General features: G+C 44.1%; 1 protein-coding gene across 2 annotated transcripts; it reads left to right on the forward strand.

The window, feature by feature from the left end:
* Window positions 1-307: 307 nt before the first annotated feature.
* Window positions 308-19,157, forward strand: LOC309333167 (uncharacterized protein). 2 transcript variants are annotated; one of them, XM_081846567.1, is made up of 10 exons: window positions 308-553; window positions 1,834-1,944; window positions 3,373-3,435; window positions 4,624-4,692; window positions 5,974-6,099; window positions 6,586-6,690; window positions 8,923-9,048; window positions 10,391-10,542; window positions 12,433-12,542; window positions 18,069-19,157. In XM_081846567.1, exons 1-10 carry the CDS (start codon window positions 463-465, stop codon window positions 18,196-18,198), a joined length of 1,083 nt encoding a protein of 360 aa, XP_081702693.1. In that variant the 5' UTR covers window positions 308-462; the 3' UTR covers window positions 18,199-19,157. The 2 variants fall into 2 exon arrangements, with proteins under 2 accessions (XP_081702693.1, XP_081702694.1); XM_081846568.1 differs by lacking the exons at window positions 12,433-12,542; window positions 18,069-19,157 and adding an exon at window positions 12,110-12,228.

The raw sequence follows: 19,157 nt of genomic DNA on the forward strand, positions 1-19,157 counted from the left end.
TTTTTGGAAAAGTGCTTTTAAACATTTTTTTCAGTTCATTATAAATTTATTTCCCAATACTCTTTCACCCTTTTACAGGTCCACTACACATGAAAAAACCACACCGGCGACCTCATTGCAACTCCAGCACTTATTCAGTCTTATACATCTTAACAAGCCTACTCAGAGCACAGACTCTCATAGCCCAAACTCCTAGCCTTACAAAATTGAATGTGGGAAGTGGGATTAAATCTTGAGTCAGTCACATGTGCATTGAAACACCAACAGTTCCTCGGTATAAAAGACATCTGATGAAGCGTCTCTAGTACGTGGAAGGTCATGCCACAACAAATCTATTACTCTTTTAAGGTGCCACAGAAATCTTTTTTCCTCCCATGTGTTTGCTGTAATTAAGACTACAGCGGCTGTCCCAGGGGAATTGGTATATAAGGTATTGACAAAGGTTCCTGCGCAGCTGAGGAGATGGAAGCATCACCTAACATATGGGACCCTTCAAGGCAAGAGGAATTGTCAATGGAGGAGCAGAACTACCGGTATTTCCCTGGGAAGAGAGGTATGACAGATAAGCTGGGTGTGGAAGAAATGTTAAGGAGGATGGCACTAAAATAATTAATTATGAAATAATTAATAATTGTTAAAATAATTAATTTAATTAATCAGTCATATAAAGGATTGACTCACACTGATGTCATAGAGAAGGAAAAACATACACTGGTAACATTTTCCTGAGGGAAAAGCTAGATGTGCATTTAAATACATAACAGGCAGCCATACATCTGGCTTTTCCTTAACTAATTACAGGGATAGAGCAGCCCAATTCTCACTGTGAAGACACCATGTGGGAACCTTTCAGAATGGAGATTCCACCACCCACATCCCAGTCAGCCAGCTAACAGTGTTAGGAGGGGAAATCCCCATTGATGTCAATGGAGATCTTTCTCCTAGGGGTTCTAGCTCCACCAGGGAGAGCAGGGAATGATCTCCATTCTGCTCTCACTGGGGAAGTGAAGACATTTGTCTGTCTTTCTCATCTTTCACAGTGAGACTTGGGCCCCTCTGTCAATGCAATTAGTAAAGGGAAAACAAGGTACATAGCTTCCTGCTATGTATTTAGTTTTGCCCTCATTCACTCTGCATTTGGCTTTGGTGGCATAACAAAAGCAGCTTGGCCTGGGATACCAGTCCAGATCCACTAGTCAAGCACTCTATTTGGCCCTCAAGCAACAAATTGCAATTTTGCTTCAAAACTCAGAGTCCCTTCAGTGTTACTCTTGTCAGAATTTGGACATATCTCTTATTGCAGCTTGCCAGATACCTTTTGGGCATCCACATAATTTTACATTTGCTTTCTTTTCTCATTCTTCAAATGTAACATTTTCCATTCAGGATAGGGGTGAGGGCGATTCTTATGGATTTGAGATTTATGTTTTGGATTGTCACATCCTCCAGTTTTTGACAACAATGTGCTAACTTTAACTCTCTTCTTATTTGGACAACTGGGGGTTTAGTTACATCTTATAAATAACTTTGACTACTAGAGGTATGCAGTTATATGAACTCTATAGTCAGTCAAAGTTAACTTTGGTTCTTCTGCCTAAACCAAGCATTTTCAACTGAGTAAGGTTCCCTCACTGGGGCATCCACACTGCACTGACCTCTCTGCCCCCAGCTTCCTGGTAAACTGCAGTGGTGACATTGCCAACTTTGAAAGATGCTGATGTCTATTAAGCCATAATCCAAAACTGTCCTTTCTGCCTGCCCACCTGCCTGCTTCCCTCAGCTTCCACTTCTTCTCCATTGCTGATTCTTATTTGTTTCCCTTATCTTTCACAGGTTTCCATAGCCCCCAGTTCATCCGAAGGAATCCTGTTATCATCTGCTGTGCCATATTGGGCATTGGCCTTGTGTGTTGCATAGCCCTTCTCACTCAGAGCCTCAGAAATGGTAAGTCTTTCTGAAAGAAGAAATGCCATTCCTATGAGAGGACACTAGCCTCCTGCTACCTTGTTTTTCTAATGGAAGAAGTGTCAGTGTTTTAACGATGCTGAATGTTAAGCTGGATTTTGATGATGGGTTATGGCACCTTAAAGACTAACACATTTATTATTGCTTAGGTTTTATGGACTCCTGTCCCCTTCACCAGAAGTGAGGTGCCACGCAAATCTTTTTGTTGTTGTTGTAACTGTGGCTTTTGCTACACAGACTAACACTTCTGGAAATGAATTGTGATTGTGACTATGGATCTATAGTGTGGAAGCTATTTCCATAGAATTAATCCAGAGTAAAATGTGTGATTGTGTGTCCCTTTCCCTTAACACTACCTTCATAGAGATGAACCCATGAGGTCAGCTAAATTATTCTCCCGCGCATCACTGCTGTTTATCAAGCGGGAGAGGGGTGATGTGCAGAGAGCTCACTGTGGTGCAGTGCAGTGGTGGAATGCCACCATGTGCTCAGCTTCCCACACTTCACCCCATGCCTTCTCTCTCTCCTTCCAGTAAGCAGCAGAGATACATGGTGTTTTGATGAAACTGGGACAGCAACTCAGCTCAGCCCAAGCTGTCCTGCCAGTCACAACTGCCTGATGTCATTGTAATATCAGGTGACTGACAGGTGGGTGGGTGAGATAACGATCTGGCCCACTGGCCAGAGGCAATTCCCCATGCCTGTTCTAATGAGAGGGTATGATTTTATCAGGGATCTCTAATCACATTGCTTCAAATGTTGTTGTAATATATCACCTTGTTTTCATCTGCTCTGTGCTCTTTGCTAGTTCTGCTAGCGCTGCTTGCTTGGGAAGTGCTGGACACTTAAGACCTTTTGTTTCTGTGCCACATGCTTATACTTCCAGTCCTTTCAAGTCAGATTTGCGCTTAATTTTCGTGAGTTTTGGAGCTGGTTGAACAGAACACAAGCCTAAAGGCGTTCTCTTCATATAGCTCCCTGTTTTGGTATTTTGCAGGCTCCTTTCCTAGAGGCATCTCTACAATGTATTCTATTTTCATAATAAAGTTATTGCCCACAAATCCCCTTTCCCTCCCAAACCAACTTTAAAGATGCCTAGCACAAAAGCCCCTTGACCTATTTGTCTGAACTTTGGCTGGTTTCTTACCTAGGGGTACATCTCTTTTCCCCCACACAAAAGCACTGAAGCAGACCAGAACCAGATTTGTAGTCAGTGCCCATACCTACTGTGTAATTAAAGTAGTATTAACAAAACAACATATCTTTGTTGCCCTGGAAGAAATGTTTTGAACACCATGGAGATTATTATATGATTACTTTATAGCTGAATTTGAGTTCCTTACAGAATGTGTGTGTGCTCACAGGCCAAAATATGCGACCAAACTGAAATATCATTCTTGTGTTTAGACTCAGCTACGTTCGAAGATAACAGCAGGAGGAACACGCAATGGTCACAGATGTTTGCTTCTAGTAAGTTCTTCTGCTATTGTATCTTTTACACCCTAGTAAAGACGGAAATCCTTGGAACGAGTTCTAGGCCCCTTTTTTTAGAACTCGTGAGGTGGCTTGCATTGTTAGATTTTATGGTTGATAACACACATCTTGGTAATACTGAAAAATCAGAGGTGAGTATGGCACTGCGGGGAATTTTGTGGGAGGCTTCAAATATATGGGTCTTTTATTTGCATATGACTGTTTTTACAAAGGCAGATTTCAGCTGCAGAATAGCACGATCATGCTGATTCAAACTAGATTGGGGAAGTTTATACCAAAATAATCAGATTAAAGAGGCTTTATTCTGAATCATAAAACAGAATTTCCTGTGCTATCACAAAAGGCTATGGACAAAGTGCACTGAATTTCTTCTGGACAAGCCTCATTAAAATAAATGTGGAATGTGCAACAGCACAACTACTGGTTTCATGTGGTGGCTAAGAGACTGAGCTACAAATCAGGAAGTCTCCAGTTTGAATGTTGCCTCTGTCATGAACTCACTAGGACTGCATACACACCATACATTTAAACCCCCCCCCCACCAAATACACTTGGGAACTGTAATACCTCCCCCGAGCTTCAATTATTTGGGGGAAATAAGGTGCTTTCAATGTATGGTCCATACGCAGCCTAGGAGGCCTTAGGGAAGCCAGTCTCTCTCAGCCTCAGACTCCTTATCTGCAACATTGGGGATAATAATATTGACTCCCTGTTATGTACTAAGCTTAGATCCTAGAAGAATAGGCAAGTAGGATCCTAGAACGCAACAACTGATTGGCCTGCAGGAAAAGACCAATCAGGCTCCAGGGGGGTAGCAGAATCAGCCAATCAGATGGGACTCATTGTGTAAATAATGTTTATAAAAGCCTGAGGTTGGGGGGGGGGCTAATTCAATCACTGTTTCACAAGCTGCAATAAAGAGTATGAAATCACTACAGGACTCTGAGTATATTTCACTCCCCTTGCAGGATTGTTACAAGGGATGACAACTAGATGCACTTGAAGTACTTTGAACAGACACACATGTTATACATGTGTTAATTGTAACCAGTACTACTATACATTTGTGCTGCTCTCATTCTTTTCATTGGGGACGGACAGGAGAATTGGCCTGTGGAACGTGCCCTGTTTCATTCTAAATAACACCTCATTTGTTACCTGCAGTGTCAAAGGAAGTGTTTGGAATCAATACAAATATTATGTTGCTCCAAGAAGAGTCCAAGAAATCTGCAGGTAAGAGGCAGTCCAGTGCCTCCAGGGGGTGCCTGGCTAAAAACAAACCAGGAGATATTCCAAAAAGATATGCTGGGGTGATGGTGAGAACTTGGTGCCCTCAGAAGGACTATTGTTAACTGTAGTTGCAGTACTTGGAATAATCACACCCCTCTTTGTAAAAATGAGGAACAGCTGGTGGACCAGGATGCTTCAGGAATTATGCTGTTGGCCCAAGAAGACCTCAGCATGACTGTTGCCACTGCCCACCTGAACACTCAACATTCCAGTCTTATACATGTCTGTTCAGTTGTAGACCCTGTTGAATTCAGTGGGTATTATCCCCAAATAAGCAAAATATAGGATTGTGAGCCTTAGTGCAGCCGCTTCCAAACCTCTAGCCCTGAGTTAATTGTGCTAAGAAGAATTATTTATTTATGTATTTCTCAAATTTGTTAGTTGCTTTATCTTGCACAAGGCAACCCAAAGCAACTTCCAACAACCAACCAACTAAACAAGCAAGCAAGCAAGCAAACAAACAAAGCAACTCCCCTCCCACATAGATACATTAAAACCAAGAGGAAAAAGAAATAAATCAAAAACATCCCAACTACTTCTAAAAGACCACAGATAGTTAAAGGCCAAAGGCCTGGTTGTAGAGGAAGGTTTTTGCCTGACACCTAAAGATATATAATGATGGTTTCAGGCAAGCCTCCCTGGGGAAAGCATTCCACAAATGGCAAGAATAACAAACTTGTTCAATGCATCATGGTATGAGATTGCACATATTGTCATTCCTGTCCTAGGATGAAGCTGGATTATTTGACCTTGAAATGGCCTTGGGTAAACCAGTCATAAGATAAAGCCTGTTGCCTTGCCCTTGTATCTGTGCAAGTAAACGCACAGAACAGAGGATCATTTGGAATGCAGAAGACTAATATGTGTAACTGTATGAAGAAAGAGAATCTGTAGTAGTATAGGGCTCCACTTCATTTGCTTGAACTAACTAAAAAAAATTGAGGTTAGTGTAGGGTATGGGGTATCCAGTTCTATAAAACAGGGATAGCCCATGTGGTACCTTTGAGATGTTGTTGGACTACAGCTCCCATCACCCTGGCAAATGGCTGTTGGAGTTGGTAATCCAACATGGAGGGCACTATGTACAAGCCTTAAATATGAGCAATGGTGTCAGCATGCATGAAGGAAAGAGGGCAATATGTCAGGCCAGCTGCTGGGAAGGATATCCTGAGGTGTCACTATGAAATTCAGCTGCTAATTCTTTTAGCATTTTCTGTTCCTTAGTTGCTGTATTGGAAAGCAGGAATTCAGTGCCCTCTGTGCTAGAAGAACTGGCTGAGCTGAAAAATAAGTCTGGACGAATTGCCCAAGACGTAGCACAAGTGATGGGAGAGTTATACAACATTACAGGTGAGGAGCATCATGCAATGATACTGTTAATGGTCCTGTGCTATTGTTAGGCACTCCTACTTCCCCAAATAGTGAGAAGCCCCAGGGCAACTCTATCTCAGATTGTCTTGCTTTTTGAGGACAGATAATTTTAAACTTTTTGCCATTTTGGGGGCAGAATTATGGGTTTATTTACAAATATACAAGCAGAGCATAGGTGGAGACTAGGGTGGAATCTACACACATATGAAAAACGCTGTGAAGATGCTTAAAAAAAGGTTTTGAAAAGAATATATTGAATTTGCCATAGCTCACCATCACCATCTAGTGTCACATTTGTATATTGCAATTTATATAACACTTAAAACATTTTATTTGCAGCTGTATAGCCGAGTTCCAAGTCACATATGTAACACTCCTAAGCAGGGCAGGAGACCTGCTGTCTCCACATCAAATCCTCAGAGAAAGAAACTGACACTAATTTGTTCGGCATTTTCTGTTCCTTAGTTGCTGTAATGGGAAACCAGAATTCCGTGCCCTCTGTGCTAGGAGAGCTGGTTGAGTTGGAAAGGGAAAATGGCAGAATTGCCAAAGATGTAGCACAAGGAATAGGTAAGTTGCACACTTGCACATGTGAGAGGCATCATACACTGATATTGTTCAAGTGCATATGATATGATCAGAAGATACATAGCCAGCAAATGTTGTAGGACACTATAGGTATAGGGTGCTTAGGTGAAAATGGGGAAAGGGCTCCTACACATTTAATAGTAGTGTAGAAGAGGTCCAGAGGGTGGCAACACGAGAACGGGCCTTTTTTTCAGTGGGTCCCCGCTTGTGGTATGCTCTCCCCAGAAAGGTTCGCCTGGTGCCTTCATTGTATACCTTTAGGTGCCAGGCAAAATCATTCCTCTTTAATCAGGCCTTTGGTTGATTGTCATCCAATGCCCTTTTAAAATGTGGGGTTTTTTTGGGGGGAGGGGGTTATTCGGTTGTTTCTGGTTTTATTTTTATTATGTGTCAGAGCCGCCCCTAGGTCCCAGCTCACAAAGGACCAACGCCTGGCTGTAGTTATGTACAAAAGTCTTTATTGAAGTTCAGTTTCCATTTCAAAGCCGCAGCGTGCAACTCTACATCTTAAAGCCTAGACCGGCGAAGTCCCGTCTGAGTCTCCGCCCCCCTGACACCAGTTTAAGACTCTAGCCTTGCTCCACCTCTTCCTTAGCTCCTTCCTCCTCTGGGCCCTCCTGCCCGCTGGGGTTTCATCCTTTCTGGACTCTTCTGACGCTGACCCCCCTGATTCTTGCCCCTCCTTCCGGCGGGCTTTAGGACCTGGTTCCCTATCCGGGCTACCTGCTGTGCCGCTCGCCTGTACATTTGAACTTGGCGCGCGCGCCCAGCCGGTAACCTTCCTCTCGACCGTTCCCTCGCTCTCCGACGGAGGCGTGGTCAACCCTGACTCATCTTCTCTCGCTGGTGGTGAATACGCTGGCCCTGATACCTGGGACCCTTCCCCCCCACTATGCTCTGGTGGGGAAGCTTGCCCTGATTTCCAACTGCTGCTCTGGGAGTCCCCGCTGGCCCCTTGCTTCTGGGGTGTCCCCCTTGGGGCCCCCCTTGCCCTGGCCCTCGGCGCCCCCTTCTGTGAATCTTCCGATTCGCTGGAGAGGCTCATGGAATCTCTCGGGCTACTGTCCTCTTCTCCTACGCTGCCCTCGGATTGCTCCCCCTCGCTCTCCATCTCCTCCCCTCCCTGCGCTCCCGCTGCGTCCCTGACATCCTGTATTCTGTGTTTTTATATTGTGATTTTATCCTATGAACTACCCTGAGACCTGCAGGGGTAGGGCGGTATATAAATTGAATAAATAGAAATAGAAATAAATAAAATTTCAGTAAGGGGTACCTTGTCATCTTCCTTCTTATACAACTGTCAAAGACGCATGAGACCTGTCCTCTTTCTCTCCTGGCCATCTTATATGGGCATTATGTGATCTTGTAGACCTCATCATCTTGCTCTGTATTTCCCCAGGAGGAGGAAGGAATATAATGTAAGTCCTAATAATAGTATTTATGGTTTTCTGTAAGCTCCTTAGAACACTGAGTGATGGAAAGCTGGGATAAAAATGCCAACAATATTACTACTTGGAAATAAGCTGCCTTTAGCACAGTGAGACCAACACCTGAGTAAACATGTACCAGATAGCCATTCTATACCCACTTCCCTTGGCTGAGTCTTGCTGAACTCAGTAGACTTCCTTCTTATACGACATTGTAGAAGTCATCAAATGTTAACACACCCTTATCTGTTTTTTATTTCTTTATTTATCTGTGGTTTGGCTGTTCTTCAATGGTTCCTTTCGTATTTTTCCTTTGTGTTTTTATTCCTTTATCGTTGTTTTCGTTGCACTATAAGTCATTATTGGGAGAATCGTGGAAGGATGAGATATAAATTCCAAAAACGATCAGGTAAAAGATGTATAGGTAAAAACATCAGCTTGTGACTGTTGTGGAGTGTGTACGAAATTTGTTAATGGTGTATGTTTCTTATGTTTCTAAATGTGTTGGAAGTCACTTGAAGACTAACAAGTTCAATTATAACAATAATTGCAGGATTGCGAGACTCGTGTTGACGTGCCTGAACAAATGGAAAAAAATATAGTACATATAGTGTAAATATAGGCATAGGAGTAACCAATTTTGAATTATAATGTATATTCATGCCCTAAATATGAAAAATATCAATGAAGGAAGGGAGGCACCTGTCTGTTAGCTTCTTGGAAGGATATCCTGAGAGACCCCAGTGAAATGCACCTGCTGATTCTGTTATCTTTTTTTGTTCCTTAGCTGAGTTGAAAGCAGAAGGAAAATTGACTCCCTCTGTGCTGGACGAAGTGACTGAGTTGAAAAGGCTGACTGGCAGAATGGCCAAAGATGTGATACAGTTGCTGGAAGAGTATCGTAACTTCACAGGTGAGACCATTCAAATACCTATGATAGGATCAGAAAATCTAGTAGCTTCTCGGTGGAACAGCATAGGAAGGAGACAGCAGTGGCCAGCTAGCCAGATAATCTGCTGCCACTGCAGCCACCATTTGTGGTTGAAGAGCAGACCCAGGTAAGGTGGCGGGGGCCACAGATTCCCCGACTGCCATTTCTCACATCCTTGCCATGGTGCTCCCCCACTGGGCTGTTTATTGTTTTTGTTACTAGCATGTCGCGACACACTGTTTGGAAAGCTCTGGTCTAAGGCAATAGTTGGAGGGAAATTTTTTGGGGTGACATCTAGGGCCTGAGGTAAGTTGGTAAGGAGGTGTGGGGTGTTGGTGAGGGGATAGACTCAGCTGGTGAGCAAAAGAGTTAGTGTGGGGAGGTGGGTTTGGTGAGGGCTATTTATATGCAAAGTCTAGGCATGGGGAGTTTGGGGATGGGGTAGGTGGGGCTGGTGAGTGAAGCAAGTGAGGGGCACAGACTCCACTACTATAAAAAGTCTCAAAATGCTGCAGCAAAGATGATTTTCTTGGTGATTTGATCGGATTATGTTTCTCCTCTCTCGCAGTCACTTCATTGGCTGTCTGTTAACTCTAGAATACTTGATAAGCTTCTTGTTTTTACTTTTAAAGCTCTTTGTGGTCAACCTCCTTCCTATCTCTTGGCCTCGGGGCTCCTCTATGGACCTAGTTGCACTGGCAGAGGAAGGTGCAGTCCGCGCTGGGTGTCATTCATGGGGGGGGGGGGTGACATCGCTAGCCCCGCCCCTGGGTGCACAGCACGTGCATCATAGCTGCAAACGTTTACCTTTTTTTTAAGGGAAATTCTGAATAGGATTTCCCTTTAAAAAAGGGAAAAGTTGACAGCTACGATGTGCGCCAGCTAGCTCCTCCTTTGCCTAGTTCCTCACTCCGTTCTTCTGATTCCATGCTTCTTACTCATCCAAGGGTTCCTTGCTCTTTGTTGAGTCTTTGTCCTTTTTCTCTTGCTGCTTGGAATAATCTTTTGGAACATTTGCGGGCTGCCCTCTCAGTTTGTATGTTTAAATCTCTTTAAAAATCTTTTTATTTTTTTTTATTTTTTTTAGGCCTTTGGGTTTGGCTAGTTAGTTTTATTAGACCCAATGTGATGGCTTGTGAATTATGCATTTTAATCCATTTTTTATTTTAAATCTGTACAGAGCCATGTACGTTGATAGCACTATATGAATCAATAACAACAGCAAGGTGAAGGTGAAGAAAGGAAAATCAACTCACTTCCAAAGATTCTCTACCGTGTGAGCGATCCAGCACTGTTTCTTACTTGAATATTTTTACTCTTCCAGAGGAGTTGTGCACTGGCTGCCCACAGAACTGGGTGCTATTTGAAAAACACTGCTACTTCTTTTCAACGTCAAAAAGACCGTGGTTGGCTGCCAAGCAATCTTGTGAGAAAGAAGGAGCTCACTTGGTTATTATTAACATCCAGGCGGAACAGGTAAGTGTTCTGCTTTCCTTGTCTTCTTTTACTGAGACAAGTGGGAACCATGGTTCATTTTGCCGCTGTAGGCAAAATGCCTCCCTCAGCCCCTTGCAGATCCAGGCCTCCTCCCCAGGGGCGCCGACTTATAAAAAATATTGGGGGGGGGGCCCAAGACCTCCAAACCGCTGCTGCTGGGGGAACGAAAGGGGCGAGCCCCGGGCTGCCCCGACCTTAAGTGAACCTGTGAGGGCCCGCCCTTGGCGGCAGCCGATTGGCTGCCGCCATGGGCGGTGAATATTAATGAGCTAGGGGGAATCCCCGCTTCTAGCGGGGCTGACGCCAGCCCCGCAAGATTGTTGATGGGTCGAGAGCCCGCAACCCCACGCCCTCTCTAGATCGGGAGTGGCTTTGTTTTAACTCATTACTGAATGTATTTTAAAAGGTAACTATCGTTAAACAAGGAAAATAAAAAATACCAACATAATTTTGTGATTTTACAAAGCATAATATAACTAATAATTTTCTTAAATTATGGGGGGGGGGCAGAGCCCCCCAAACGAATTTTTGAGGGGGCTCGGGCCCCCTCAGGCCCCATGGAGTCGGCGCCTATGCTCCTCCCTGCTCGCACTGCCATGCTGGTGCTGCTGCAAGCCTTGCCAGTGCTATTGCACCCTTGCCCGCAGCTCCCCCTGTGCTGCCGTCACAATGTAGCAGTGAGGGCGAAGGCACTGTGGTGGCAGTGGTGATGGTGTGGGCCAGGCTTCCCCAACCTCGGCCATCCAGATGTTTTTGGCCTACAACTCCTATGATCCCTAGCTAGCAGGACCAGTGGTCAGGGATGATGGGAATTGTAGTCTCAAAACATCTGGAGGGCCAAGTTTGAGGAAGCCTGGTGTGGGCAAAGCTGTGCCAGTGCTAGCAGAAGAAGAAGAAGAGTTTGGATTTGATATCCCACTTTATCACTACCCGAGGGAGTCTCAAAGCGGCTAACATTCTCCTTTCCCTTCCTCCCCGACAACAAACACTTTGTGAGGTGAGTGGGGCTGAGAGACTTCAAAGAAGTGTGACCAGTCCATGATCACCCAGCAGCTGCATGTGGAGGAGCGGGGACGCGAACCCGGTTCACCAGATTACGAGTCCACCGCTCTTAACCACTACACTCACACTCCCTCACGCTAGCAGCAGTGCAATGGGGCTGGCAGTGGCGCACTAGTGGAGGCAGGGCCGGGATGGAGGTCAGATCAGCCGCCTGAGGCAAATTGCTTTACTCTGCTTCATGCAAGCGCCAGCCTTGAGCCCAGTCATTCTACATGGACCTGCAGTTTAACAGAAGTGCTTTGGTCTTTGTACTGCAAATTGTCTCTTCCATCTCATAGATTTGGTTTTGTTCAGCTGCGGCCTTCCATAGTTTGTTAGGACACCAGCTCCCATCATCCACTGAGCTAGCGGGAGTTGGAGTTCAACCACATCTGAAGGACTGTGGGTTCCCCACTTGTGCTCTAATATGTCACTGTGCTGCATGATGGGAATTACTATTCCAGCCTTATTCTCTGCAAGCTTTCCCCCTTGGTTCCTTATGTAGCCCACCCATAAATCAAAGTAGCACATGCCTGAAGACAAGGAAAACAGCATGAGCAGGATTCAGCTAATGCATTCTGCCAGTGAGAGCATTGTGCAAGGACTTCCACATGCTCAACAGGACTGTCCCCTCTCTCCTCCCCTTGTGCCTCCCCAAATTGGCTCAGGAGGGTCAGGGGAACCCTTGGAACAGCACACAGAGGCAGAAAACATTCCATTGGACAAGTAAAAATGCTTACCCTAAATTACAACTTTGAATTCCTCTCCATATGTTTTTCATATTTGTGACCGAGACATAAACATAATCTTCTCTATTTCCCCACGTAGAGTTTTCTGGTAAAACAACTTGCTGGTGAGCATGTGTTTTGGATTGGCCTGAGTGATACCGTCAAGGAAGGGGAGTGGCGCTGGGTGGATGGCACTCCCTTGTCTATCTCGTAAGTAATTCCCCATTAAGTTCTTTTTAACAGAAATGTCCCATTTACATTGGGAGAGTTTGCACTGAAGAACTGCAGAGATTTTCAGAATATCTTTGGAGAATGAAGGTTCCTTGATCTTGGGGCTGAAGCATTTCCTCATCCATCTAGTAAGGTGTCACAGTGACAAAAGTCCATTGTATAACAAAGCCATCATGGCTTCTCAAGATAATGTGGGCTGGAGGGGCCAAATCAAATGAACGAGAGGACCAAGTTTACCATCTCTCTGTTGCTCATGGCTGCTCACTGAGAGTGATGATTTCCATCTGAATTCAGTGCCAACCCATCAATTCTATCTCAGTTACATATTTAAAAACAGAAAGATGTTAGAACATGTAATAACAGATCTGTCAAATTACCACTTCAAAATATTTCTTGAATTAAAACTAAAAGGCATGGCATATATAATTTATTATATTTATTAAATGTATACCCTGCCCTTCCTCCCAGAGGAGCCCAGAGCAGCAAACAAGTGTCACAGCAGCTTAAAAATGTATGTAAAAAAACCCCTGCAGATGCAGACTGGGAAAGATCTGAAAGGATTGCTGAAAAAAGGAGGTCTTCAGTAGCTCCCAGAAAGACAATAGAAATGGCACCAGTCTAATATTTAAGGGGAGGGAATGTGCTTTGCATTGACCTACAGAATCAGGTGCTCTCTACTTCCTCTTAAGTAGGGTTCAACATTCACCCACAGATGCTACTTCAGCATATAGCAGGACGTAATTCTTAGTAGCTGCAGATAGTCATTAGCCCTTTTGCCCCACAAAGTATATTAACCTCCCAGCCCCAAGGCTGATCCAGCAGTTTGTGTGGAATGTGGTAAGGGATGTTGTTAGGAACCCATAAAATTGGGAACCCTATGTTGCTTCTAAGGGACACAGGTGGCACTGTGTTCTAAAACACTGAGCCTAGGACTTGCCGATTGGAAGGTCAGTGGTTCAAAACCCCGCGACGGGGTGAGCTCCCGTTGTTCAGTTCCAGCTCCTGCCAACCTAGCAGTTCGAAAGCACATCAAAGTGCAAGTAGATAAATAGGTACCACTCCAGCAGGAAGGTAAACAGTGTTTCCGTGTGCTGCTCTGGTTCACCAGAAGCGGCTTAGTCATGCTGGCCACATGACCCAGAAAAACTGTCTGCGGACAAACATTGACTCCCTCGGTCGGTAAAGCGTGATGAGTGCCGCAACCCCAGAGTCGTCTGTGACTGGACTAAACTGTCAAGGGTCCTTTACCTTTACCTTTATGTAGCTTCTAAGCCTTTTGTGCAACATTCCTGATCTAGACTGAAGTTACAAAAGGCAAATATTGGTATGTAGGTCATACTATAGTGTTATATTTCTGATTAGGGCTCAGCAGATCTGAGAATGGGTGCACCACAAAAAAAGATTCAGTCTTTGTCAGCTCTTGCATCTGTTTGCTAAATGGGCTGCTTAATGAGAAACTACTTCTGAGGTAGAATGATAGCTCAAAATCTGTGAGGCATTACCCTTTTTTATTTTCTGCCAGGGAAGTGCAGCCATTCAGCTTCTCCCTAGAGTGCTTGGGACTCTCTCCAAGCCACACTCTGCTCCTTGGCCACACACCCTATCCCCAGGCCAAATCCCTCAACAGTCCTTTTTGTACACAAACACCCCACTTGAGTTTTTTTGTTTGGCTGGAACGTGTCCTTGGACTTCGATTATGCTTTCTTATGGCCTTCATGGAGAACGGGGTGTGTGAGAGGTGTAAAACTACCTTATACAGTGGTACCTCTGGTTAAGAACTAAATTCGTTCCGGAGGTCCGTTCTTTACCTGAAACTGTTCTTAACCTGAGGTACCACTTTAGCTAATGGGGCCTCCCGCTGCTGCCGCTTCACCGCCGGAGCATGATTTCTGTTCTCATCCTGAAGCAAAGTTCTTAACCTGAGGTACTATTTCTGGGTTAGCGGAGTCTGTAACCTGAAGCGTCTGTAACCTGAGGTACCACTGTATACAAAGATAAAATTTACATTTGTTGCTCTGCCCATTTACTGTATATCCCACCTCTTTCTCCAATGAGCTCAAGATGATCTACATGATTCCCCCCTTCCTCATGTACTCCCCACAACAATCCTGTGAGGTAGGTTAGGTTGAGAGGCAGTGACTGGCCCAAGGTCACTTAGTGAGCTTCATGGCTGAGTGGGGATTTGAACTCGGGTCTCCTGGGTCCAGCACTCTAACCACTACACACTAGCTCTCACTTTTGCTTCTGCGTCCCTCCCTGGCAAATGGCCCTTGGAAGGGAAGGTGGCCTAGGAGGGAATATGGCCCTTGGCCTGAAAGAGTTTCGCCACCCCTTCCACATTTTGTTTATTGAATTTATATCCTGCCTTTCCACTCCAAGGAGCCCAGGGCAGCAAACAGATATATAATTTAAGAACAAAAAGAAGCAAAAACACTTAAAATTTTCTTTTAAAAATGTATGCAAAAAGGCAATTGCTGCATTGTCTGGAAGTGTACTACTAAGCAGAGACTAAAGGTAATTTATGATAGGGAAGTGAGCTGTTGCCTAGGGATTTCTGAAGCCTACCACTAGGGCAACAGGAGCTCAAACAGACCCTCATGATAGTAAATTATGTTGTTGATTATGTATGTAAGCTTGAATGCTTTTTAATAGCACATAAAGAGCACATTCAATAAAAGAGAAATTGGGAAGCATTAAAAAGCTTCTAAACTCAGCTGCCGTATAGCGCTTTTTAGAAGAAGGCGATATCTATATTTAAGGGCTTCATTAAGTGAGAGGTTCTCACCCCCAGCTTGTAAAAGTTCATCCCTCCCCATAGAGTACAACAAGTTATGAAAGGCCTCCCTTTTACTGCACTGCTAAGAGCTTTCCCCACTGAGTAGGTAATAAAAGCTACTGGTCCCAACCCACTAGTTGAAAACCGGTGATTTAGAAGACAAGTGTTTGCCATTACCTAGTTGACAGAAAGACCTGCACCAGATAATATACTGAAGGCAGTGCATTGTAGAGATTGGGATGAAATTTGATTCAGGTCTCATCTGAAGCCAAATCTATTAAATCTGCACTTTCTGAAACAGTAAGTGAGCCAGAACACATCTATCCTTCAAAATTCACACTTAGCCAGATTTTGATATGCAGTTTGCCAACCAATCTTTCCCAAAAGGTATATATTAGGGGACTGTGTGCATAAAAATGAATATTGTGGTGAAAATAACGCACAACAGTGCAGTATATTAGAGGAAGCTGCTTTCAGGGAATTTTGCAAAGAATTTGGTTGGGGATTATTGTCTACAAAAATGCAGAGATGACATATTTCCTGGGGTGTTATCACAAAATTTTCTAAGTACTTCCCTCTTGCCTCCCATTCACTTTGCTTGGGAAATAACCAATCTTTTATTAATAAAGAACTGTCTTTTGTTTAACTTCCCTTCTCTGTTGTCTTTTACATTTCCTTCCCTGGGTTCTTGGAGTCTAAATTAAATAAACATGTCAATATAGCTGAATCAGACCCATGGGATACGTCCCATGACTGCCCTGTCTTTTTGAGAACTTTGGGCTCAGGAGCTGACATTTTGCAATTATCCTTTTGAAAGGGCATGGCATCTACACATGAAAACTGCAACTCTTGGAAATTCTTTGGAGAGCCAGAATGCTTTTCCCTCTCTTTCTGGTGCAATTAAAATGTTGGCCCCCTCCCCTTGTGACTTATAACATGCCCTGCAGAATGACGATAGCAGATTACATTATCAGGAGCAACAGTTTTCTTGTTTTCCTTTTAAAAGCCTGAAATATCTTTACTTCCCTCCTTCCTTAGACAACGTCCTGTGCCTCCAAATGCACAGACAAAGATGAGAAGCAAGGCTAGGCAGGGCTGTGGAACCTGTGGCCCAGAAGATGTTGGACTACAACTCCCACTATCATTGACCATTAGCCATGCTGGTTGAGAGTTGGGGTCCAGCAATACATGGAGGGCCATAAGTAGGGTAGGTTCCTTTACAGAGGATAGTCCTCTTTTTGAATAGCTGTCTGGTCCATGTTCAGTTCAAAGACTAAGAGACTTAAGAAGGGAGAGCATAGGAGGGCCTTGAAGGGGCCCATCAACAGTTAGCTCTTGGATGACAAACTCAGCACCCTGCTAAGGTGAACTTGATTGTACTTCTGCTTAAATTATAGCACTTTTCCTAAATTTGTATGTGTATGAATGAATTAGAAATGTTTATTTTGTCCTCTTTTTTGGTAATGTATTTCCATGGGGCTGGGGGGGGGGGCATGGTGATGTGCAAGTGGTCATCCTATCCCCAAGGGTCTGCATTTCTGGACTAAATCCAGGGCTTTTTTTCAGCTGTAACTCTCTGGAACTCAGTTCTCAGGTGAGTGTCATTGCCATTATAAGTGAACAAGGCAGGCATTCATTGTGAATTCTGACACCCCTTTTTCTAGAAAAATAGCACTGAAATTATTTGAGGATTCGGAGCGTAGAAGAAAGAGAGCTGTGGGTGGGGTCATGAATAAGTTTATATGATCATGAATGGTGTGGAGAAAATAGAGAAGGGCACCCCCCCCCCCCCGCTTTCTCAGAAGGCTAGAAATCTGTGACACCTAATGACTTTGATGGGCAGTAGACTCATGGCATACAAGAGAGAGCAATTCTTCCCACAATGCACAATTAACTTATGGGACCTTGTTTTCACAGGTTTTCACATGTGTGCTGCTAGAATATATACATAGGTGCTACTGGAAGGAATTTGTTTTGTTTTTACATATGTGCTGTGTGTGTGTGTGTTTTCTTAATGGTCTCAAGTATCAGGAAACATCAGTTTGGGGGTAATATTTGAGTTTCCTGTACAAAGCACGAGCTTCGAGGTTTCAGATTCCAAGTTTCATTTCACACAATCTAATGCTAAAGATCCAAATGTCCACCAAAATCAGCCTTTGGTCTCCAACAATGGCCCATCAGATGCTTCTCAAAGCTCACAAGCAGAGCATTCTGGTGATAGCCATTTAACCAGTTTGTTTCCAGCATCTGGAAGGCAGGGTTACATGGAGGTTTTATTCTTAGCTATTTTGAGAGTCTTTCCCCTTAAAAAAAAAATTTTTTTTTAAAGCCACCTGAAAATTAGGTTCTTCATTTGCCACAGTGGGTGAAAAGGTGGTGACCAAACAACCCGAGAGGCTAATGTCCATTTGGAAAGATCTACAACATTATGAATACATCGAGAGAAGCCCAGTGAATGCATTTACGTATATGAAAGTGATGAACATGATAATAACAATGAGACAATAAATACTGTGCATACAAGAATCTTGGGGAAGGGAGAAATAAGGGAGATCCCTGTTGCTGGCTGTGATGTGACTTGATGACATTCCATTGCTCTCACACGGGATTCCATGGGAAAATATGGCTGCCCCTAGTGTTTATGGCATATAGGATATTTATTAATCTGTGTTTTTTTTTTAATCCCCTTCTCTTGCTCTTTAACTTCACCTATTCACTGCCACCACCAGCTTCTGGGGGCCTGGAGAACCCAATAATGCGTTGCAGGGTGAGGACTGCGCTACCCTCCTTTTCAAGGGGAAATGGAACGATGCTGCATGCCATGGAAATGAATACTGGATCTGTGAACAGAAATGCTAGTCAAGCTCCTCCTCTCTATACTGCAACGCTACTCAAGCCTGGGAAAACTTTCACCTTTAAAATATCCCGGGTCCCTTTGCAGTCATCTCATCGCAGACATGCACACATCGCTTCCGAAAGAGGCTTATTTTAGCCGAGCACCACTGAGCAGACCTCCTCATCTGTTTCCACCCTTTGATTTTAGGGACCCTCCTCTATGAATGCTTGACTGCAACTTTTGCTTCTTGCTCAGGGTTAACAAACATCCCGTTTCTCTTTGAATCATGTTGAACCAACCTTATGCAAATTGACCCATTGTGTCTTCTGAAGCGTGGAAGCCCAAAGGCTCCTGTTTCCACTTTGCTTTAGTTGCATCTGTTGCTAAAGTTGCTGCTGTGTGTTGACAGAATGGGTGTGTTGTGTACTTGCCCAGATCTGCATGCCTATTTGGGTGCAGGTGCTGCTTAATGTGAATCTTCCAGTGTATGTGGCGGAATGCATCTGAGTGAATCTGTGTCTGTGTGTGAGCATTGGCTACTAATTTGATACTGTGCATAAGCACATGTGCTGATAAGGAAGGATTACCAGCTTAATAATGCATACATGTGAGACACATGGGGCCTCCTTTTCATCCTTTGCCACAAATATAAGGGAGAAAACAATACTTCCGGCTACAAAACCACAGAAAGACCTTAATAGCAGTGGAAAGTGCTTCTGCAGCACAAGTCTGCACAGGGTATGTGGCAGTCAATCCACTTTAGTAGCAACCTCATTCACCAAAGGACTATTATTGACCATTGCTTACCCACAACATTTGCAAATTAAATACTGAGGCCCCAGCACGGGCATGGCCCGCACCTGCTACCAACAGCCAAGCTCAAGAAGAGGAGTAAAAGTGTTTTTCTGTGCTGAATCATTGTTTGCTATGTTAGCAAAATAGGTGTGTGTGTGTGTTGGTGAAAAGAAACTGAGAGTTAGGG

This window comes from Podarcis erhardii (assembly GCF_964252035.2).
Source record: "Podarcis erhardii genome assembly, chromosome: 2".
NCBI lineage: Eukaryota > Metazoa > Chordata > Lepidosauria > Squamata > Lacertidae > Podarcis > Podarcis erhardii.